The 24,024-nt window shown below is 41.2% G+C and overlaps 1 protein-coding gene across 4 annotated transcripts in view; it reads left to right on the top strand.

Annotated features, from left to right (window-relative positions):
- Mon2 (MON2 homolog, regulator of endosome-to-Golgi trafficking) overlaps positions 1-24,024 on the top strand; it is a 74,563-nt gene that overhangs the window by 38,979 nt on the left and 11,560 nt on the right. For 2 of the 4 annotated variants that reach the window (XM_032913251.1, XM_032913234.1), the window contains 16 exons: positions 1,264-1,368; positions 1,703-1,783; positions 1,858-1,931; positions 2,015-2,105; positions 4,021-4,122; positions 5,162-5,272; positions 7,500-7,675; positions 9,888-10,050; positions 11,322-11,615; positions 12,950-13,148; positions 16,347-16,969; positions 19,321-19,464; positions 20,031-20,048; positions 20,326-20,454; positions 21,763-21,953; positions 22,970-23,030. In XM_032913251.1, the coding sequence (XP_032769142.1) occupies positions 1,264-1,368; positions 1,703-1,783; positions 1,858-1,931; positions 2,015-2,105; positions 4,021-4,122; positions 5,162-5,272; positions 7,500-7,675; positions 9,888-10,050; positions 11,322-11,615; positions 12,950-13,148; positions 16,347-16,969; positions 19,321-19,464; positions 20,031-20,048; positions 20,326-20,454; positions 21,763-21,953; positions 22,970-23,030 (2,562 nt within the window). Of the gene's footprint in view, positions 1-1,263; positions 1,369-1,702; positions 1,784-1,857; positions 1,932-2,014; positions 2,106-4,020; positions 4,123-4,977; positions 4,981-5,161; positions 5,273-7,499; positions 7,676-9,887; positions 10,051-11,321; positions 11,616-12,949; positions 13,149-16,346; positions 16,970-19,320; positions 19,465-20,030; positions 20,049-20,325; positions 20,455-21,762; positions 21,954-22,969; positions 23,031-24,024 lie in introns of all 4 variants that reach the window. The other 2 variants (XM_032913243.1, XM_032913259.1) reach the window with 2 other exon arrangements.

Here is a 24,024-nt window from a genome sequence, read left to right as displayed (position 1 = left end):
ACCCATTTATATGGCTAAGCAACTTGTCACAGAGTGACAAAGTGTGACCGCGCAGGTAGTTTCGCAACCATTGTCTCTCACTGGCGGGCAGCATTTGTGGTTACAAAGAAAGGAGTAATTATTTTATTATTTATCTTTAAAAGTAATCTTGTAAAATTCTTAAAAGAATCACAAATCTAAATTTTCATATAAAAATCAATCATATCTATTAAATCCTCAGAATGCATATCTGTTCATCTGCATATCTATCTTACTAAATCCTATCAGAAATGAGGGCAAACATGGGTATAAGAAATCAATCATTGGGGGCTGGAGAGATGGCTCAATGGTTAAGAGCACTGACTGCTCTTCCAGAGGTCCTGAGTTCAAATCCCAGCAACCACATGGTGGCTCACAACCATTTGTAATGGGATCTGATGCCCTCTTCTGGTGTGTCTGAAGATAGCTACAGTGTACTCACATATAATAAATAAATCTTTAAAAAAAAAAAAAAAGAAAGAAAAGAAATCAATCATCACCAGTCAGCCTCAGTGAGTGTCACATCAGCCACGTCTGCCATTGTTCTTGTTCCCTGGCCATAAAGGGTCCCTAGCTTAACCAATGAGTGTGCCTTTCCAAACTTCAGTTTGTTTTCTACATCAGAGCCAGTAGTAAAAACATCTCAACCAAGCCTCATTAACAATTTTATTTTTCCAAATGTTTTCTAAGTGTGGTAGTCATTGCTGACAATCTACATCTCTAAGTTCTTCTCTAGGGTGGTGATAGAATCATAATCTGTTCCAGCAGCAATGTCTGAAAGAGATCAAGCACTAATATTGTGAGTGCCAGAGATACTGCTGCCCAGTGAGGGACCGGAAGCCCCCTTAAGGTTTTCATACAATTCTTAGATAAGAGGGATGTGAGAGAAGCAAGCAGAGCAGAACTCTGTGACAGCATGAAGTCCTCAGGACACAGTCCTGGGGGCTATGCCTCACTGAGGCTCACCGATGTGGCTATGGTAACAGGCGGGCCTCATTCCATGAATTCTAAAGACATTTGTCGTTACTCCTGCATGGCCCTTGGCAATGGGGCAAATACTTTACTCAGCAAACTGTCACTCCAGCCCTGACAACACAACTTTGTGTTTTATAAATCATCCAAACCTCTTTTCCTAGTATTCTTGGTTTTTATTTAAGACAGTCTGAATGCAGTCATGCTGATTTGTAAGCTGTTAATTTTCAAGAATCTATAGCAGTTGCTACAATATATCTCTCTTCAACATAGCTGACTTCCAAAAATATCCAGTGCATGAGGACGCTACTTAACCTGGCACACTGTCATGGTGCTGTTCTCGGAACATCATGGCAACTTGTTTTGGCAACCCTTCAGGTATGTTGCTGTATTGGATTCTAGATTTATGAACGCTAATAATTAAACAATGCCATTTGGTCCTTTAGGAAGGTCTAATAGAGTGAATGAAACAGGAGAAGTGGTAAGGAGTACACTTCTCCTAACAAGTGTTAGGAATGTGTTAGGAAGTAATGGACTACTTACAATGCCATACACTCTACTGCTTGTGCATGCTATAATTACTTCATACAAATGGTGCTAATTACCTTTGAATGTAATTATTAGGATGTTACTGATTTTAGTTTTTCTTGCTAGCTCTTACCATTGATTTTAGTTATTGAAATTTTACAGTTTTATCTTCTTTAATTTTCAGCATCTTGTGTGGATTCTGGGGCTAAAGCCTAGTAGTGGTGGTGCCTTGAAGCCTGGCAGAGCGGTGGAAGGGCCCAGTACAGTAAGTGGCAGCCCTGTGATCAGTGGGTGCTTCCTAAGGCTTCGAGCTCCATACTGACTTCACCCTTCCTTTAGGTTCTGACAACAGCCGTGATGACAGATCTGCCAGTGATTTCCAACATCCTTTCTAGACTGTTTGAAAGCTCACAGTAAGTCTGCCTTGTAAACTGACAGCCACACTGTTTTGAACTGTATATTTGAGATGAAATTGTCTTTTTCATTTTCATTTTAGGTATCTTGATGACGTATCTTTGCATCATTTAATAAATGCACTTTGTTCCTTATCTCTAGAAGCAATGGATATGGCCTATGGAAATAATAAGGTGTGGTAATCTACATTTCTTTTTAGTTATACAAGGTATATAAGTTGCCCTAGGGTTTGATTGGCAGGACTGGTCACAATGGCCTGTCAGGTATTTACCATTTGTAGCAGGAGGAGAAAAGAAGGCATAATGTAGCTTGTGATTTGTCCAAGTGTGTAGTAGGTTAAAGTTATGTCCCTTCTTTCTTGAATGCAGAATAGTCTTGTATTTTACACATAGCTCTCACAGTGCTTGCATTTATTACCTATGACTCGGACAGTTAGGAAGTGTGCTGTGAAGACTGCAGCTAGGAAGTGTGTTGTAAATTTGGGTGGTGGGTTTGCCCTCACTGGAATGAAAAATCAGAAACTAATTGATTCTTCTGAAGATAAGGATTCTCCTCACCTTGAAATTAAATGTTTTTATTGTTATTGATTGAGTAAATAAAATAGGACTCTGTCCTCCCCTCCAGGTAAGTATTAAACAGGACTTCTGCATATTAGCATTCAAGAACATTTCTTTCTGTATTCAAAATATTTTCTTTTAAATTTGTAAAGCACAGAAAAATTTGAACTTAACCATATTTTACAAATTGCTATTTGAAATGAAATGTTTGAGGCTAACAGCATTCAGTGGTAAAATATTTGCCAACATTGTGGGAGGCCTTGGGGTTGATTCAATCACAGCAAAAATACATACAGAAAAAAAATAAGTTATTAGCTGAGAGAGCAACTCATAGCTTTTGTCTGATTGTCCTGAGGTCCTAGCATTATATAAAAACAGAATGAAGCCCTGTGTGTGTGTGTGTGTGCGTGTGTGTGTGTCTGTGTGCGTGCGCGCGCGCGCGCGCGCGCGCACAAAGGTCAGAAAATATATGATTCCCCTGGAATTACAGGTAGTATAAGCCACCAATGTGGGTTCCAGGAACTGAGCTTCAGTCCTCTGCAGAAGCAGTCAGCACTCTTAAAACAACAGCCATCTCTGCAGCCCCCTTTCTACTGTAAAAGTAAGCATAGTCTGATCACCTCCAAAACAGGAGAAAGTCCCCTGGCACACGCCTTTAATCCCAGCACTCAGGAGGCAGAGGCAGGTGGATCTCTGAGTTCAAGGTCAGCCTGGTCTACAGAATGAGTTCCAGGACAGCCAGGGATACATAGAGAGACCCCATCTTGCCTTGAAAAAGCAATCAAACAAAGTTGTTAAAATTTCTTCTGTAAAAAATCTTCAGGTGTGATTCAAGGATATGTATGTGTTCTTTGAAATGCTACAATTGTTATGATGTATGCCCCATTTGATGAGGAGGAAAGGGAAGTGATGATCCTAGGTAGTCATTACTCAAGGAGACTTACTTTCTGACACAATCTAATTGTATACTATTATCTCCATTTTATACATTAATATTTTCAAAAATTACTGTAATTTATGTAAGTTATGTAGCTTATTCAGTGGCCTAATCAAGATGAGATAGCAGGCAGTTAAAACTTTTTAGGTATCAGTCTTATTAAACTTAGACCTTATTTCTCCATAAATAGCAATTTTCTGCCACAATTCTTAGGGCATCTATAGATCAGTTCAAACCACATTTGTCTTCAATCCCCAGTGTAACTTAGCTTACTGGCTTTTATTTAGGAAAGAAAAAGATACTGTTAAACATTTCCATGTTGCAGATGTTTTCAATACCATAAAAATATTAAGAATACAGATTTTTTTTTTGAAGTTAGATTTGTAGGTCTTTAGGATCTGTAACTTATTCACTTTTGTGCCAATATACTTTGGTAGTAACTTTAGGAGCTGTTCTAGGGTAGCAAAAAGACTTGTCTTATGATAGGTTCTACTGTATTTCTTGCTAACTTTACATGTACAAATTAATCATAATGTAATCACTGTAGTGTTCTATTTTATTCACAGTCATCACAGAATTCTGTTTCCTCCTTAGGAACCATCTCTCTTTGCTGTTGCCAAGCTGTTAGAAACTGGTCTAGTTAATATGCACAGGATAGAGATTTTATGGAGACCTCTGACTGGCCATCTGCTTGAGGTGAAGTGTCTGCTTAAATACTATGTTGTTTACTGAAGAAATCATGTCCATTGATCTTAGGATCTAGCATAATGACATATTAGCCTCCTGCCCCTTCTCATGCAGTGTATTTTATCAGAGGTCCATAGGTGCACAGTACTTAGCTTGGGGAAGGTTTATCATGTGAACAGTGGGTAAATGCTTAACTTGTAGAATGGCAGTGCTGTCAGCTGTGTGTTAGCATCTGCTTCCTTGATCACAGTCTCTTGATTCCCTTGATGTCAGGTAGTTCTGAAGTTTTGAAGCAGTTTGGGATGAGAGTTACACAGAAATTGTTCATGAATTGCTGCAGTGGAGGTGCAGGAGCAGGGAGAGCTGCCGTGCTGCCACTGGGTCACAGACAGTGAGAGTGAGAGGGTCTGATGGAGAGAGGTCTTTCTTCAACCGGATGCCTTGATGAAGAGCTGGTGTTAACTCCAGTGGCCTGCCGGCACACTGTGTGTGTTTGAGGACCATGATCATCTCATGTCATCTTGGAAGCCTCAGAAGGACATGATCCTTTCTTCCTAAGATTTTACCCATTTTATTGGGATTAAATTTACTAATAAAGGATGTGTGCAGATTGCTTTATGATTTAGCCAAGCTCTCAGGTGAGGCTGAGCTCAGGATAGTGTTGTAGAAACTGAACTGTCTTATCAAGTGCTGGAGGGTTCTACCCCTAGGGCCAATGGGAGAGAAGAACAAACAGCCCTTTAGGGTTAGCCACTCTGTTTCCTGCCTCACCTTCGCGCCTTCCTTCCTTCCTTTCCTGTGACTTGCTTCTGTTTCATCTTTTGTCTTTTGTTTTTCTCTCTTGCTTGCCTTGCCTTTATTCAGAAGGTAAGCGTACAGAAAATTTTTAGATATAATTTTTCTTTTACTCTTTACTGAGTACATATTTTTAAGTTGTAAAATAATAAAAGCTGCAATGCCATTTTGCTTTTTCTGTTCTCAGGTCAGTGTGTGTTTCTCACCGTATGTGTATGTTGGATATAATTGTATTCGATGTGTGTTTCCTCAGGTCTGCCAGCATCCAAACTCTCGGATGAGAGAATGGGGAGCAGAAGCTTTGACGTCGCTCATTAAAGCTGGGCTGACATTTAACCATGAGCCTCCACTTTCACAGAACCAGGTAAAGGTGGTGCCTGCTGACCACTCGCAGACGTAGTTTTATGTTAATTTCACCCAATGATACTCTAGTGTAAGTAAATCTTCTTTTGTGAGACTATCTGATATAGCCCAGGCTGGCTTAAGTTTATAGCCAAGGATGACTTTGAATTCTTGGGCCTCCTGCCCTGTCTCCCAAGTGCTGGGATTTTAGGACGAGCCAGAAGCCAATCTCTAAAACAGAATCTTTAAACTGAATACTCTGTTTTACATGTAGGCTGTGGATCACTGAGAGTTTTATGGTGGTCTTCATAAAAATCATCTAAACGATATTGAATTACGCTAGCAAGTGTCCTGGAGGCGCCCTCTTCATGAAGGGCTAGCATTTTATTGAGGGCCCCTGCCCTGTCCTTGCAGCTCTGCCCCTTTCCTCTCACTCCTCTCACCCAGGGACAAAGCACGTGTAGAAGCAGCAGGTACCTGAAGGGGGTTGGGGTGTGTGTGGAGTGCTGTGTGTTGAGGTGCTGGCTGCCATGGAACGTTTGTCTTCCTCTACCATGGCTCACTTTACCTTTTGTAGACCAAGCTGGCCTTGAACTCACAGCTTCTGCCTCCCGAGCACTCGCTTGGATCAAAGGTGCACTCAGCCAGGCCCAGCTTGCTTCACTCTTTGAGACAATCTCTCAGTGAGTGTGGAGTTCCCCAGTGCATTGGAACTGCTGTGCCCACAGGCACCCGGGAGCACCAGGGCTCAGGATGGTTGCTGCCCTGCCTGCCTTTTTATATGGGTCTGGACTCAGGTGCAAGGCCCCAGTTTCAATAAAATAGATTCCATTGTTCAATAATTTTGTCACTTGCAGGATTTTTGCCATTCACACTTTTTTTCTTTTAAGTTCACTGAAATTTCAGTGTCTATCAGCCATTGCCATCTCACTGTCTTATAGGTGTATTCTACACGTGAATCAGCACACCGCTGTTGACTGTCACCCTTAGAACTGGACGATTGGCAGGACAGACAGACCTCTGCTCTTGCTTCTTAGTGGTTTCCTTTTTCTCTGCTATAGCTTGAAGGGCTTGTGTTGTCTCCTCTGTTGGTTAGTGCTAGGGACTGAACCCAAGGCCTTGCCCTGCTGGGCTGTTAGCACTCAGGACGCCCACTGCTCTGATGCTTGGAGACAGGGTCTTGCTCTAGAGTCCTGGCTGGCCTCGGACTTTGAGTCCTCCTGCCTTTGCCTCCTGAGTACTGAAACTGTGGACGCATGTCACCAAACCTGGCTCTGGTTTAAGGCTTAAAAACATATAAAGTCATGGCTGACAGAATGGCCGAGTGGGTGAAGGTGATCATCATCAATTCTGACAAGCTGGGTTCAGTTCTCAGGACCCACATGCTGCAAGGGAGAACCGGCTCCTGCAAGCTGCCTTCTGACGTCCACATGTGTGATATGGCACACATTCATAAACACTAAATAAGTAGTGAGTAAGAAACATTAGACTCCTTTTCTATTCAGTTTAATATCCTCAATGTCTGATCAATACTGGGTACATGGTGAAAGCTTAATAGATACTTGTTTAGTAAACCAACCACAAAGAACAAAATTTAGAGAGAAGAAAATTAAATAATGAAGTGCTTTCTAGATGTCAAAAGATATAAAACAAGAGTGCTTTTTGTCTCAACATATTTTGTGGCTTTTTGTCATTTATATTAATAATAATTATTATTAAAGCATATAATTTCAAACTTTATAGTTCTTATACTTGATAATTTTACATTTAAATACATGCCGTACATTAATACAGTACGTGAAAGATAATATTAGATATTGGGAGTTGTTTTCTTTCAGTGTGGCTGAAGATATATTCCTTTACTGAGGTTTGTTTCTGGCTGGGTCTGTGCAGGCAGGTAGCCCCACCTTTCCCCTGAAATTGTGCACATTGAAGGACAGCAGAGAAGTGCAGAGCTCCAAGGATTACTGCTAGAAATCCTATTCTGCTCTTTTACTAGAAAGTTTCTGTTCACTGCAGTATTATGAATGGAGGTGACTCTAAACCTCAAAGGAACAGCAGCTATGGGTACTGACTCTGTAGTCCAAGCACTTGAGAAACTAAGGCATGAGATCACATGAGCCCAAGTCCAGCTGGGCAGCATAGAGATGACATTGCAGAAAGATGCCAGTGTCAGGGCTGACGGTTGTAACAAAAACAGTTGTGTTTTTGGATGTCTTTTCCTAATTAGTTTCTTGTCCCCTTTTTAGAGACTACAGCTGCTTTTGTTGAACCCATTAAAAGAGATGTCCAATATTAACCATCCAGATATTCGACTCAAGCAATTAGAATGTGTGTTGCAGATTCTGCAGAGCCAGGGAGACAGTCTTGGGCCTGGGTGGCCATTAGTTCTTGGAGTCATGGGAGCAATCAGAAATGATCAAGGGTAAGTGTTGAAAATGGATACCCAACATATAAGAGGTCAGAAGGGAGCCCTCCTGACGTCCTGTAGTGAGAGTCTTTATCTCTGCCTCACTGCTCATGTCCAAGCTCTCTCTGTCATGGTGTGTTTTGCTTTTAAAGGCATAAAGATTTGCTGTTTCATGCCATTTATATTAGAATATAAGATCTTATTTAAGATAAGTAAACTAACCTAATATTTTATAACACATCTAAAGAACTCCATGTATTAGCAAGTCTTAAGAAATTGCTTTAAATTTTAGGGGTTGGGGATTTAGCTCAATGGTAGAACGCTTGCCTAGGAAGCGCAAGGCCCTGGGTTCGGTCCCCAGCTCCGAAAAAAAAACAAACAAACAAACAAACAAGAAATTGCTTTAAAATGACTATTCATTTGTTTCTTAAACATTAATTCTGTGCTTAGTATAGTCCCAGAACTGGGCTTGTTAGCTGTTCTGAGTACACCAATAAATGGCCACTCCCCGAGAAGGAGACGACAAGTAAGAAAGTACTGTACACCAAACAAAGCTCCAGTGCTAAGGGGTGGCGCAGAACATAAATGACGTCATGTGCTCCTAAAGGCTATCTGCACTTACCTTGAGGAGTTTCCACAGGAGAGTGATGTAATCAGATATGCATTTGACAGATACCACTGTGACAAGGGCACAGGAAGAGAGCAGGAATATGGAAGTACTGACAGATGCTTTCTTAGAAGTGAGAGATGTTTGAGATATTTAACAGATTGACTGGGATCAAAGGGAGAAATGCAGTCTAGAGTGATCCTCACATTTCTCTAGGTAAATAATAAAATCCCATTGAATAAATAGGAATACAGAAGGAAGAACAGTTAGAATGGGATTTGGGAGTTTACTTAACCTAGGATAGAGCATCAGTGAAGAAACTGAGCAGCTGTGGTATGCATGTTTGAGATTGTACAGCGTCACACTCTTATTTAGCACTGCAGTGTATTAAAATTATGGAGACGATTTATAACAGTAATAGAGAAAATGTTTAAGTATTACTAAATTTCCTTAAATAGTACAACATACTGAGATTATTAAAGTAAAAAAGGCCAATGTGCTTCAAGTTGAAGTTGATTTTCCTCACAGCACAGAGCAGAGTGTGTGCTGTAATGGTTACACGAATCCATATGCATTCAGTACTGAGGAACTCTTAACACTGGAAACTCGATTATTTACATTACTTACCATTTGTTCTAGTTTACATTCAGTGGCTGTGATAGTCACCAGGACCAAAAGGCACTTGAATACTGGGCTTACACGTCATAGTCGTAGTCCACCAGGAAGAGAAGTCAAGGCAGGAACTAAGGTGGAAGCCATGGAGGAACACTGCTCACTGGCTAGCTCTCCATAGACTGTGTCGTTGGCTTTCTTGTACAACCCAGGACCACCAGTCCAGGGGTGACACAGGCACAGTGCACAGGATCCTCCCACATCAGTCCCTATCAGGGACATGCCTGCTGACTCGCCTGCAGGCCAGCTGATAGAGACACCCCTCACTTAAGGTTCTCTCCTCAGATGACTCTAGAGTGTCAGGTGGACAAAAGAACTAGTCAGAACACCACTGAAGTTTTTCTCCAAGACCATATGTTTCTTGTGAAATTTATTTTGTGCTTTTCTCACAGGATAGATCTGTAATTGTGTTTAGATATTTTTAAAAGATATTGTTTAGATATTAAAAAACCAGCAGCAGCAGAGGCACTTGTCCTCAGGTACTGCGTAAGCACACTTTGTGCATGCGCTGGGCCACAGAAGACAGACTTGGTGCATCAGGGAGAAAGGAGCTGTGGCAGTCTCCCCTGCCTGTGTGCTGTCCCAGGTGCTCCAGGTTGTTATTTGATGCATAGTGCTAACACTGATTTCCCCTCTGTGAGTCTTGTTTCTTTTGAGACAACCTCACTGTGTAACTCTGGCTGGCCTCAAGCTCACAGAGATCCCCCATCTCTGCTTCTTAAGTGCTAGCTAGGCTTGAATCTGATCTTATTTGTTAATCTCATAAGGGTTCCTTTGCTTCTGTTTATTGGAGAAAGCTAAGTAATTATGTGGCTCTTGAGGTCCTGTGCGACCAGGAAGGGCTTCCCCGTTATAATTCTAAAATAAAATTTTGCTTGGTTCAGATTATCGTAAGGTTTTCCTATACCTTTCTTTTAAATTCGCATTACCCATTTCTTTTGTTTTCAGAGAATCATTAATAAGAACTGCCTTTCAGTGTCTTCAGTTGGTTGTGACAGATTTTCTACCCACAATGCCTTGTTCTTGCCTACAGATAGTGGTAGATGTTGCAGGTAGCTTTGGACTGCATAACCAAGAACTTAATATTAGTTTAACATCAATAGGCCTATTGGTAAGTACTATTGCTTTTTTCATGATAAGATCCTTTTCAAATGGCTTATGTGACTTAAGCAGTTAACGTGAATGCTTGTAAATAAGGGTGGACTCTTGAAACTGACTTTTAAGTACCAAACATATCCTTGATGAAGAAGTAAATAATTTCAGTAACAGTCCATTAGTGGTAGGACATTTGAAACAGTTTTGATATACTGACCTTTGAAGTAGAGTTTTGCCAAGTTTATGAGAGAATGTCATAAAGCAATAATAGTGCATATAACGAAAATCATGACTGATTAAGTGTACAGGCTAAGTGCCCTTAAATATTACTTTAAGAACGTTGTTCATAGACTATTTAGTAATAAAGCTTATTTACAGTTTGCGTAGACCGTATCTGTTAAGAATACTGTTAGACACAGGAGATAGTGAATTACAGTGGAAGGCTCTGAAGATCGCACTGTATGTGTTTAGCGCTTGTGAATTCCTGAGTTACTGACATTTGAATCTCACTTTACATACTTGAGTATGGAAGCAGTGTATTGCAAGTGTTCGCATGAATCAATATGGAGAGAAATGCCCTGATACTGCAGTTTGTGTAAGGAAGTTGTTTAGACTCTCTGACCTCACATTACAACTGAGAAGGTCTGTAAAGCTGAACTTAGGTCTCTCTCTCCTAAGTTAGTTAAGTCCTTTAGAACCTCCTGCATGTTTATTGTGACTCAGGATTAATATAAAATTGACTTTAAATTTCTCACACAAAGTTGGTATTTTCCTATGAAAAATATGGCCATGGAAGACTGACCTTGGTCACAGTCTAACCTGCTGCACGAAAAGCAGCTGGCACAATGAGCGCTCAGTCCCTGCCTTCCCTCCCTGCTGATGGTCATAGCACTGGAGCCAGTCATCATTAACTCACATACTTCACTCTTACTGAGAATAAAATCTCTGTGTTATGGGAAGACAGTAATTGGTTTTTATATGATATTATAAATTATTAAGCGACACTGGAATCATTTTGTTATAGTGTGATGCTATTGTTTTAGTTAAGATTTTAACATGTATAGATGCTTGTATATCAACACATTAAAGTTTATTTATTCTATATACACTTGAAAGCTTTCATAATAAAAAGTACAGGACAGTAAAAGCTAATGCTAAGACAAAATAATGAGCCACTTTTTTTCTAAAATTAGAGGTGCAAGTGAGGGAAAGGCTTGCATTAAATCTGTTCTGAAGTTTAAAACCAAACTCCTGAATAAAGTTATATTTCTGTACTTTCCTTTTTAGTGGAATATTTCAGATTATTTTTTCCAAAGAGGGGAAACTATTGAGAAAGAATTAAATAAAGAAGAGGCAGCTCAGCAGAAGCAGGCCGAGGAGAAAGGGGTGTCTCTGAACCGGCCATTCCACCCCGCACCACCATTTGATTGCTTGTGGTTGTGTCTTTATGCCAAGCTGGGGGAGCTTTGTGTGGACCCCCGCCCCGCTGTGAGGAAGAGCGCAGGGCAAACTCTGTTCTCCACGATTGGTGCGCACGGAACCCTGCTGCAGCACGCCACCTGGCACACTGTTATTTGGAAGGTACTGAAGACACTTTGGGCTGCTAAGCTCTTAGTTCACATGTGCTAATACATTTTTCAGTTAAATGTTTTGACTTTTTAAAGAGTCAGTCTATGCATTTGGTTATTTAGCAAAATAAAAACATTGGATTTGTTATATTTTAAGTCATAGAAAATAGAACAGATTGAATGTTTTTGAAAGATTATTTGTTTATTTTAATGTGAGTATACTGTCACTGTCTTCAGACGTACCAGAAGAGGACATCTACTCCCATTACAGATGGTCGTGAGCCACCATGTGGTTGCTGAGAATTGAACTCAGGACCTCTGGAACAGCAGTCAGTGCTCTTAACCACTGAACCATCTCTCTAGCCCATCTAGCCCAAACAAATTAGTTTTTAAAGATTGATTTTCATTATTTATAATATGTGTATGCTTGTGTGTGTGTGTGTGAGAGAGAGAGAGAGAGAGGGAGAAGAGAGAGAGTGGGGGGGAGGGAGGGAGGGGGAGGGGGGGGGAGGGAGGGGGGGGGGGGAGGGGAGGTGCACACAAGAGCACAGTATCTACATAGGCTAGAGATTTTTATCTCCATTCCCTAGTCCACTCTCTTTCTCCCTGGCAAACCAGTTCCTTAAAGCTGCATGTAAAGCCACCACTGCAGCCACGGCTGCTTTATTCAGACACCGCCTCCTTCTCCTCCTCCCCCTCCCCCTCTCCTCCTCTTCCTCCTCCTCTTTTTCCTCCTCTTTCTCCTTCCTCCCTCCTTCTTCTTCCTACCTTCCCCCTCCTTCTCCTCCGATTCTCTTTCCTCTACTATAGTCTGTTCTTTCCTTCCTTCCCTTTTTGTGGCTGTGCTGTAAATTGACCAGGACCTTGTGCTTAACCTATTAGTTCATCTTCTCTGCTACGTTTTCTGTTTCATAAATGCACATACCTACTTTGTTCAGTGCTCCTCCCCGGTTTGTTCTTACTTTTCTTTAAGTGTAAAAACTCCCCAAGTTCTAACTAAGTTTTGCTTGTTGGTTGTTTTTTCCAATACCTCATTTAGTCCTAAGGTCAGTTTGGACATCCCATGATAATACTTTCTGCCAGGGCCGGGATCCTTGTCTCAACTATAATCCCAGAGATGTTGCACTGATGATAAGTCCTGGCAGGCGCTCTGTCTGTTAATTGACTTTCCATGTTCCATGAACTTAAGGATAAGTTTAAGAATACACAGTTGCTGTTTTAGTCAATGTCTCTAATTTATGTAGATTAATAAAACTGTTACATATTTTTATAACTTCTAGTTTCTTTTGTCATATCTTAAGCTAACTCATGAATACTTTTTATGTGATCTTTAAAATAAATATTTAGGTGCTCTTTCATCTACTGGACCGAGTTCGAGAATCTTCTACAACTGCAGACAAAGAAAAGATTGAGTCTGGAGGTGGAAATATTTTAATTCATCATTCAAGAGACACGGCAGAGAAACAGTGGGCTGAGACCTGGGTATTGACATTGGCTGGAGTAGCAAGGATCTTTAACACCAGAAGATACTTACTGCAGCCTCTAGGTTTGCAACTATGTCTTTCTCTGCTTGTACAAGTAATTTGTGATAAAAGGAATTTGGAACAGACATAGGAAGTTCTTTGGGAAGTGATATATTGTACTGTCTCCCAAGAATAGTGGATAGTCCTAACTGTAGGCTTTAGTGTGGTAGTAGTGTTCATTTCATTGAGGAAAAAAAGAGCCTACAATGGACTCGCTTCTCAGAGTCCAGTGACGAGCAGAGTACATGCAAGGTTGAGCTTGAGAGAAGAGCCATAATTATGCCTATAAACATATAATGGCTACAGTAATGCACGCCACAAAGAAAGTGCGTGCACTGTGAGTTTAGAGTGGATTGGTGAAGCCTGCATTGGCAACCTGAGAAGACAACACTTTACTTGAGATCACAGGGAGATGAGAGTCAGGGTAAGGGGAGGTGAGGACAGGCTTGTAGAGAAATAGAAGACTCAAGAAGGAGCAGCAAGCAGGTTAGCACGCACTGTCTCTGAGATGAGATGAGCAGGCTAGCACACCAGAGTCTCTGAAATGAGGAGTAAGGGCCAAGCTGTGTTAAATGTGTTGAGGGCTTGGGACCTTATCCTAACAGCAAAGTAAAGAAAAACAAAAGTGCTGAAAGGTTTTAAACCATAAAGAGACTGGGTCAGATTTTGTTTCAAAAAGATCCTTCTGGTTGGAAAGAGAGAAAGGGCGAGAATTAAACAGCATGGCAGACTGCCGAGGAAGCTGTTCATGCAAGTCGTTGGTTCTCAAGCATGACCAAGCTGAGTCTCATCTTAGAGAGAGCATGCTAACTCTGGAGACTTTAGTGTATCACTGGGGTCAGATGGAGTGTGTGTGCAAGGCATGGTTCCCAAAATAAAGATTGTCCAGTTAGGGACACCAGTGGTTTTGAGGCTGAGAATCCATGGGGAGGTTGTAATGCTTTTGGTATGAATGACAGAGTTGGGGAGAGTACAGAAAAATGGACAGAGGCACTGGGGGACACCAGTGGCACATGCGGAAAGTCTCCACACCCAAGCATGTGAGCGCAGGACTTGGTAATCAGTACACAACACTGGATGTCCTGCCATTTCCCTCCACCCCATTCCCGGCACACTTGGTCTCCGACTGAACCTAGAACGCCTCTCTCTCCTGCCCCAGTGCTGAGTTACAGGATCACATGTAGCCAGTCACACCTAGATTTTATAAAGGGTAGGGGATTTGAACTCTGACCTTTATGCTTACATAGCAAGCACTCTGCGATCTAAGCTCATGTCCACTGTACCTGTTTTTTGTTTGTTATTATTTATTTAACACATAGTCTAGAGATTAAACTCAGACCCTCATATACCTGCCTGGCAAGCACTTTAGGAAGTGGACCGTTTCTTCAGCCCCTCTAGTGTTTTTGTGATTGGACCTTTGTACATAGTGTTGGATGCCTGTGGAGCTCACTCTGTACACCAGGCTGCCTCTGTCTCTCAAGTGCTAGGTTAAAGCGTGCACCACCACACCCCGGGTATTTTTGTTTAATTTGGGTTTTTCTCTTTGTATATGATTTACATATGATGGAAAATACAAATATACATCATATTACATATAAAAGAATATACAAAACATCACTGTTAACACCTGTGTTTATGCCATCAGACATGAATTGCTAAGTACTGATTTAAATGTTTTACATGAAAATATAAGCCAGCTCAGGTAGCTTGAATAATTTTTTTTTAATGATGTGAACACTAGTGAATTTGCTTTTAACAGACCCATATGCAATATATAATTATTGTAGACTTTTACAAAGCTAACTTACTGGTTGTTTATTGTTTGTATGTGACGGGGAGCACGCACACATGCCGTAGCATATGTGTGGTATATACAAAGAGAAGGTCAGAGGAAGACTTTCAGGGACAATCGTCTCCTTCCACCATGTGGACCTTGAGACCTGAAGCAAGTTACCCAGCTTCAGCCATCTTGCCATCCCACTGAAGAATGTTAGAGGACACTCAGAGGCATAAAGACATTATAACATGAAAGCTATCATGAATTATGAAGCATGGCGTATAGCTTGTTTTAAACATTTAGACAATAAAATCACATGTCATCCTTTGTAAGTTATAACTTCTCCAGTGATTAGGAAGGAGAACATCTTAGGCTGCAGAGAGTTCAGTGATGGACCACTTGCCTACTATCCAGGAAAATAAATGCCAGTTCAACTCCTAATCCTAGGGAGGGAGGGGCGGGAGACCGTAGTTAAATCACTAATAAAGGTAGCTGGGGAGCGACAGCCTTATGAGAGCTCTTTTATTCTCCTATATGGTTATTCTAGTCTCCTTGGGCAAAAGTAAATAAAACCTCTAAGTAGGTGTATTCACCACTTAACATATACATACCTATTTATAGAGATTTTTTCTCTTATGTGGGGGTTGTGGGTTTTTTTTTTTTTTTTTTTAAGAATTACTTAGTTCTGTGCATTTAGCTCAGTGGTAGAGTGCTTGCCTAGCAAGCACAAGGCCCTGGGTTCGGTCCTCAGCTTCAGAAAAAAAAAGAATTATTTGTTTACTTTTATGTACGGGAGTGTACTGTAACCGTCTTCAGACACACCAGAAGAGGGCTTACAGATGGTTGTGAGCCATCACATAGATGCTGGGAACTGAACTCAGGACCTCTGGAAAAGCAGTCAGTGCTCTTAACCACTGAGCCATCTCCCTAGCCCCAGGTTGTGGGTTTTTTAATTAGCAATTTTTATTACTGTGTATGGGAAGGCATGTGTGGGCTTTCTGCTCAGCATGCATGGTGGAAGGCAGAGGATGACCTGAGGAACTGATTCTCTCCTACCACCTGTGTGATGCAGTCTCTGTCCCTGACACCTAGGGTACTGCAGGGTAGCTGGCCTGTGAGCTTTGGTGTGGCTGTCCTGACCGCACCTGGCGGCTCACCGCAGGAGTGCCTGGACTGTGGGGACAGGCAGGCTGCCTACCTGGCTTTGCAGTTCTGTAGATGGAGCTCAGTTGTGAGTCTGTGTGGCAAGTGCCTTTCAGCTCAGCTGCTCAGCCATCGAGCCAGCCCATGAGTCCTAGCCTTAGTACATTAGATCCTAATTTTATTCTTTTGAGTTCTTTGTCAATTTAAGCAGAAAATAAAGCAACTATGCTTCAAAGTATCTAAGGATCTAAAATTTGATCATTTTAGTGCTAATTGACACAATCCCATTTTCTTGATGCAGGAGACTTTTCAAGAGCTTGGGACGTTCTTCTTGACCACATTCAGTCAGCTGCACTCAGTAAAAACAATGAAGTGTCCCTGGCCGCTCTGAAAAGCTTCCAGGAAATCTTACAGATTGTGTCCCCTGCCCGAGACTCAGAGAAGCCCGAGACACCTGTAGGTACTGTGCCTGTGCCTGTCCTTATAGGGAACATTTCAGGCCAGGGCCTGAGCAGGCCGTTTGTGAGAACAGATTCCATTGGAGAAAAACTTGGAAGATGCAGCTCTGAGCCGCCCGTGGTGACTGACGAGGCTGAAGATCTGAAGCTCTGGTGGGCTGCCTGGAACACCTGGCACAGAACTGGGTCTGAAAGCACAGAGCCCCCCAGCACTTTTGATGAGCTGACCTTCATCCCCAGCCAGCCTTTCCTTACAGCCTTAATTCAGATCTTCCCGGCCCTGTACCAGCACATAAAGGCTGGCTTCAGCATGGCTGACTTGCAGAAGCTGGGCGTCATCCTGCACAGCGCGGTGTCGGTCCCCATCAGTTCCGATGCGTCTCCTTTCATTCTGCCGTCTTACACGGAAGCCGTCCTCACAAGTCTGCAGGAGGCTGTACTTACCGCCTTAGACGTGCTCCAGAAGGTAACGGGCTTTTAGCCTGCATAAACAGCATTGACGTGGTTCTCTGGACTTTTATTTTATTTTATTTTATTTTTACAGTAAATTTCAGAAGATAAATTTAGGAGTTTCTGAGATTGCTCTGTATGTACACTTTGAGATAAATTTAAGATTGTCAAGATTTTTAAAATTAATTCTTGAGATATTTAAAAGAAAGTAATTCTGGTCCATTTTGAGTTGTTAAGAAGCTCCTGTGTCTTCTAATTCTAGTCAAAGTTAATCCTGAATTGTTGATAGCCCATACTAAGACACAAGGGGGAGTGTTCTTACTGCAGCTCTAAAATATGTGTTTTTAGCCGTGTGTTTTGTTTTTTACAACAAATCAATAAACATATAAAAAATGATAACTAAATCCAGACTGGGAAGCAAGACCATATCAAAATAAAAGCATTTGTAGATTATCAAGTTGATACCTCCGTCCATAACTCTCAAGGTCCTAAACAAGGGCTAACAGGATGGCCAATCAGGTAAAGGAGCTTGCCACCAAGCCTGGTGATGGTCCCTAGGACCCACATGGCAGGAGAACTCTCAAAAGTTGTTTTGCGCTCCACATAAATTCCAAGATACGAACATGTATATATACATGTATAAATGTGTTAAGAAAAGAAAAGCTGTAATCCCAGCACTTGGAAATCTGAGATAGGAAGGTTCACATGAAGTTTGAGCCCAGCCTTGGCTATAGTGTGAGGAAGTAAACATTAATAAAAAGGCCAACTCAGTAATCAGCCAAGACACGAGAGAGCCACTGTCTGCCATTCAGGTCCCTTTGTGAGGAGACAGTCCTATTTTCTAGTTCTGGCTCCTTTATTCCCAGCTAGAATGTGGAAACTCTGGTGATGTTTCTGATGATAACCACAGCACCCTACACTGCCCTGGACATAACCACGGTGCCCTACACTGCCCTGGACATAACCACGGCCCCCTACACTGCCCTGGACATAACCACGGCACTCTACACTTCCCTGGACATAACCACGGCGCCCTACACTGCCCTGGACATAACCACGGCACTCTACACTTCCCTGGAGGCAAGCAAGCTAAGCAGTAGTCTTACCTGTTTAACTGTAGTTCCATTGTTCAAGAAACAAATTGTGAATAAGCCAAAAAAGTAACAGAACCTGACATTCAAGGATTGTTTGAGGTGCATGAATTTCTATGACCGAAATCAAAGTAAGATTTTAAATGTTTCCATTATAGAAAAAAATGTAGCTCATCATACTTGTCTTAGGGTTTTATTGCTGGGAAGGGACACCATGACCAAGACAATTCTTATTAAGGAAAATAGTTAATTGGGCCTGGTTTATAGTTTTAGAGGTTCAGTCCATTATCATCATGGAAGGAAGCATGGCAGCTTGCAGACAGACATCAGAGGAGCTGAGTATTCTACATCGTGATCCACAGACTGCCATCCACACTGGGCAGATGACCATATATATGACACCTCAAAGCCCTGTCTCCACAGTGACACACTTCTCCAACAAGGCCACACCTCCTAATAGCGCCACTCCTCATGGACCAAGCATTCAAACACATGAGTCTGTGGGGGCCAAACCTATTCAAACCACAATGCCTTCCCCCTCTGATTAAATTATACAAACATATCGTTTATATATTTCCCTAAAGTGAATAAAAAAGGTTTTCTATCAGAAAAATCTTGTCATTTGGAAAATTCCCTGATTCTTGGACTCCCTTAACTGCACATTCAAGTCTGTTTTACACTCATAGAAGGTAATAAAAAACAGCACACACCCTTTATTTTCAAGGAAAAACCTAAAGTTTACTTCTTAATAACTGCGTTAGCAGAAAAAGAACAGAAGTAATTATTCATTGTGACTACTGGGAATTTATCTGAGCATTGACTCTGAAAACATTTTGCATAATTGTTTCAAAGATTGATTTGTTTCAGCTCTGACGCCTGTGAGTATGTAGACCGGGCATGGGGCAGAAATCAGCTTTGTGTCCATGAGTTTATAGCACTTACAGTGAGGTCAGCTTTGTCTTGAGCTCCTGCTGCTCTTGTGGCTGCTCGTAGCAAATCTCAGATGCACACCCCAGTCTCACCTGCACTTGTCTCTACAGGCTTGACCTTTGCCCTCTGTGTTAAAGAGTGAATCCTACATCGTTAAGAGCATCTTTAGCCTGATTAAGTGTGAGGCTGCCTTTTGTTCAGTGTTTTAGTAGTTCAACTTTCCAAGTGTGAAAAGACAGCATAGGATGTGACATGCTTAAGGGACTCTGGGTGAGCAAATGCGTGCACAGAAAAAGCTTTCTAGACTTCACACTGTGCATCCTAATGTTCACGTTTTGCTTCACAGGCCATCTGCGTTGGACCAGAGAACATGCAGATAATGTACCCCGCTATATTTGAGCAGTTACTGGCATTTGTAGAGTTCTCCTGTAAACCTCCACAGTATGGACAGCTGGAGACAAAGCACATTGCAAATGCAAAACACAACCAGGTAGTTCACAAATCATCTACTCTGTAACACGCTGTAAACAAGTTCCAATCAGGATAGACTTTGGTTACCTAGAAAGGAAGAGTTCATTCCTATTCCTACTCAGGTGTCTGTTACAGAGTAGAAGTATTATTCGAGACATCTCTGCGACTCTTACCATCTCCCTCTCCACAGGGTCCTTCTCAGAGTTTGCCCTGTCACTTCCTTTGTTTCTTCAAAAGAGAAAGTTCCTTTCCATCCTTTTCTTTGCTGCCCCATTCTACAAAATGGGTATAAATCCCTAAGCCTGATTTTGCCTTAAAATAGGTATCTACAAGATGAAGAAATCTGTGTGTACTAAACAAGTTGTCCATTGCTGGTGTGAAATTTAGTTGGATTTTACATATATTTTGATAGCCTTAGTTGGCAAATTATATCTTCATTTATAACAAAAGTAAATTTTTGAATGCATGTACATGCTGATTTTCTTCACTCAACATAATTATAATTTATATAGTCCAAAAAGTAGTTTTAATATGTATTAATTTTTCTCATTCTATTTGTCTTGCATCACAATGGAATCACAATAGATCCAACTATTTGCACCGGTGAGTTAAATTTCCTAAACCTGTCCTAACCTGCTGGCAACAAAGTACATCTTCCCAGTCTCCATAGAATGCTCTCTGTGCTTCCCCAGTAGCTGTAACTTTTGCCTGAATGAGAATTACTTTTTATGCAATACATATGTTTTTTTGAAAACTTTGCATGTAATGTGATCTGATCTAGAACCAAGGCCTAACTTGTAAGGAAAAGGAGCTTTCTTCTCAAAGACAGTATTGTTTCCTTCGGTCCCCTCTAACTCCATGTGAAAACATTACTTTCTAGGCGGAATGGGTGGCCTTGAACTACGTACCATTCGCTGAGAGGTCTTTAGAAGTAGTTGTGGATTTGTACCAAAAAACGGCCTGTCATAAAGCAGTGGTGAACGAGAAAGTCCTCCAGAGTATTATTAAGGTAGCATATCTTTTTATCTCTATAATTTTATTTGATATTAGAAAATGATTGAAATTTCTCTAAGCAATATATTGGGATAAATGAAAAACATGATACATGAACTGTATTTGGCAAACACATTTTTTTTATTATATGAGATGTTTTGGAGTGGAGTGAGGGTACCTCAGTAGTAGGGCTTGAACCCAGAGCCTCTAAAAGTAGATGCCTTTCTGCTGAGTTCTCCCTAAGCCGGGTGAGGTCCTTCTGCATAGTAGATTTGTTACAGTTCTTAAGTGTCCTCAAAGCTTGGGGTACAGAGTGGGTGTGTTAGCCTAACTATTGATGAAGATTCGTCTTTAAGATGCCAGTTCCTTATGTGTACACATGCAGAACACTGGTTCCTTATATGGTACACATGAAGAACATAAGTTTCTTATATGGTACGTGTGTAGAATGTAAGTTCCTTATATAGTACACATACAGAACATAAGTTCCTTATATGGTACACATGCAGAACACCAGGTTTGGGTTTCTTTTTAAAACTTAAACATTTGTTCATTACATTTCTTCTTGTTTCTTAACTTTCCTCTATTTGAAGGACATATCTAAAGCTAAACTCCCTTTCTAGGTTTCATATTCTTGCATGATTAATTTAGTGCAGTACTAGAGAAAGTACAATGAAACGTTTGAGTAAAGTGTAAAACTCAAGGAATTTTAGTTCTCAAACATGAAAGGATCTCAGGTTGTTAGCGCTCCTCTTGCCACTGGGAACAACATATAGGCAGCATCAGCCTCTTGGGCAGGAGACCCTTAGCAACTATACTTTCTACTGGGAGAACCACACCAGGATGTTGCAAAGTGGTACGTTTTCTGTTTTTAGCTCTAACTTCTCAAATAGTATCCTTACTGTGATTTTAAAGAAAGAGAACTGAGGTTCAGAGAGGTAGTTAATGACTCATGTTTAGACAAGACCGTGTTAAAGCTCATGGTTGCAGTTGCAGCACACATGTAACCCAATATTTGGGAGGCTGAGACGGGAGGATAGTGAGTTTGACTACAGCCTGAGCTACCGAGTCCAATTTAAACACACACATGTCGCTTTCAGAGCTGAGGTTAGCTCAGAGGTACTGGTCATTCTTAGCATACAGAAGGCCTGAGTCTGGTTCTCAGTCCCAAACAAAGTGCAGTGTGTCTTCCTAGGAGAGTCAGCCTTCTTAACCTCTTCTCAGTGAAAATCCTTACGTTGTGCTTTCATGGTTTTACATGCCATTTAGTTTTGAATGCAGCTGTGTGTGTTTTAACCAAACGGAACTTTCTCTTCCCCTGCAGACTCTCAGGGTTCCTCTCAGTTTGAAGTATTCATGCCCTTCTGAAAGCACATGGAAACTAGCGGTAGCCTCTCTCCTCAAAGTGCTTTCTATTGGGCTGCCTGTTGCCCGACAGCACGCTTCCTCTGGGAAATTTGACAGCATGTGGCCAGAATTAGCCAGCACGCTTGAAGACTTCCTCTTTACTAAAAGGTCAGCTCGTTGATCTAAAATGGAGAGCATTTAAAGAGATGGGAGACTGTATCTACAACTGTTCAGATGTGGGTCTTAGCCTTTCTCCATTGACAGTTACTGACTGTACCATTGCTGGGCTGCACACACAACTGGAAGGGCGTGTCTGTTCTCGGACATGTTCTCATGCTTGATGCAGAGGGCATGGCCTACTAAGCATGTAACTGTAGGTATTAAACTCTGTACTATACCTATCAACTGAATGCATTGGTGCTGTTTTATACATATAACATGAAAGAGAATGATACAGATGTAAATGTCAGAAACACAGGTCCCAACTGGAGCCTAGTGCTTCCCTGGGATGTGCTGGCAGACACACTCGTAGGCACATGCAGCTTGGTCTTCTCGTGTGTTGACTAGGACGGCACTGCTTACTTCGTGAAGACACGTGAGAGTGATGCAGACAAAGCTCTTACAACACTGGCTGATTCAGCTGCTGCTGTTGTAAAGTTGTTCTTAAACAGTATTCTATACATTTATGGTATCTTACTATCCATGAGTCAGAAAGTCTAGACTCCACCCACCTTTCTCTTTCAGAAGACTTCTCTTTTCTTGCTGTAATAACTTTGCTTTAGAAAATTAAATTTGGCCTTTTCTTTATGGATGTTCTCTCATATTTACTCTAAAGAATTTAATGTATTGTATTACAAACTAATAATGGGCTTGATTGGGGATATTTTGTCACTATCATATAGCATAGATAAAATCAGGTGTACTCTCAATGGTGACTTTAGTTGTGGATTGGTACCTTTCTCATTCATACATTATACTGGGAGATATTTAGTTTTACAGATGTTCAGTTAAGATTGCTTGTAGTGTTTTAACAGATCATTTACAGTAAGTCCTGTCATTTAAAAGTGTCTTCCTTTAAGTCTCAGTCTGAGCAGGAAGAGCTAATGTTTCCTCACATGAATGCTGTTTGTCTCCAGTTTGTTTGTTCTGGAAAGGAAATCAAGTCTTTCTTTTTTCTTTTGTAGCATACCTCCAGATAATCTCTCTATTCAAGAATTTCAAAGAAATGAAAGTATTGATGTTGAAGTAAGCAAGCTTAGAAAATTTTTCCTGTGTTTTACTGTATTTGAGAATGATAAATGGATTGTGAAGACTTTAATGTTAGTACGGAAGGGTGAATGTGTCCTACATGCCTCTCCCCCGGCTGTGTGTATGTGTGTGTGTGTGTGTGTGTGTGTGTGTGTGTGTCTGTGTGTGTGTGTGTGTGTGTGTGTGTGTGTGTGTGTGTGTGTGTGTGTGTGTCTGTGTGTGTGTGTGTGTCTGTGTGTGTGTGTGTGTGTGTGTGTGTGTGTGTGTCTCTGTGTGTCTCTGTGTAGTTGTGTATATGCCTCTCTTTGTGTGTATGTGGTTGTGTGGGTGTGTGTGTCTGTCTGTGTGTCCTGTATACTCGTATGCAGGTCAGAGCACACTTTGTGGAGCCTTCCCCTCTTACATGGTTCAGTGCCTGCTGAGCCGTCTTGCCAACCTTGAAGCTTCTTAGCTTGAGTTTCTGGTTGGTTCAGGAGTTGGGATTCATCTGTTGTCTCTGAGGTAGCTGAGCGTTTAATTGAAGCAAACACATTATCTTCCTGTGTATGCTTGAAAATCTAGACACTGTGTAGCCTATACAGTCTTGCCTCTGTGCCATTGCTCTTTAAACCTTGTGTGAGCTTTTCTCTTCCTCCAGAGGATAAAATGAACTGTATGTTAGGATAAGCATGTGACAAAAATGATTGTGACTTTAATTTCTCATAGTTCATGATTTCTGGTTAATGAAAAATAAGTTTAACTTTAATTTTGGGTATTTTAGCAAGGGTGAGTTTCATATATGGCTGAGCATTTTCCTATATATATTTATGGTTAGGTGAAGATCAACATACATTAAAACTGTAGCACAGTAAACCTTCGTGTTGACTCTCCTTATAGGTAAGATGGATGAAGAGACAGGCTAGTGGTCATGTTGTAGTAACACTAAAACGTTCATGTACTTCCATCAGAGAAGGTTCGTTACCTTTTTAAAGTAACACTTAGCTTTCACTCT

This window comes from Rattus rattus, chromosome 1, assembly GCF_011064425.1.
Source record: "Rattus rattus isolate New Zealand chromosome 1, Rrattus_CSIRO_v1, whole genome shotgun sequence".
NCBI lineage: Eukaryota > Metazoa > Chordata > Mammalia > Rodentia > Muridae > Rattus > Rattus rattus.
The sequence above is the reverse complement of the archived record's forward strand: the minus strand, read 5'-3'. Positions and strand labels throughout refer to the sequence as shown.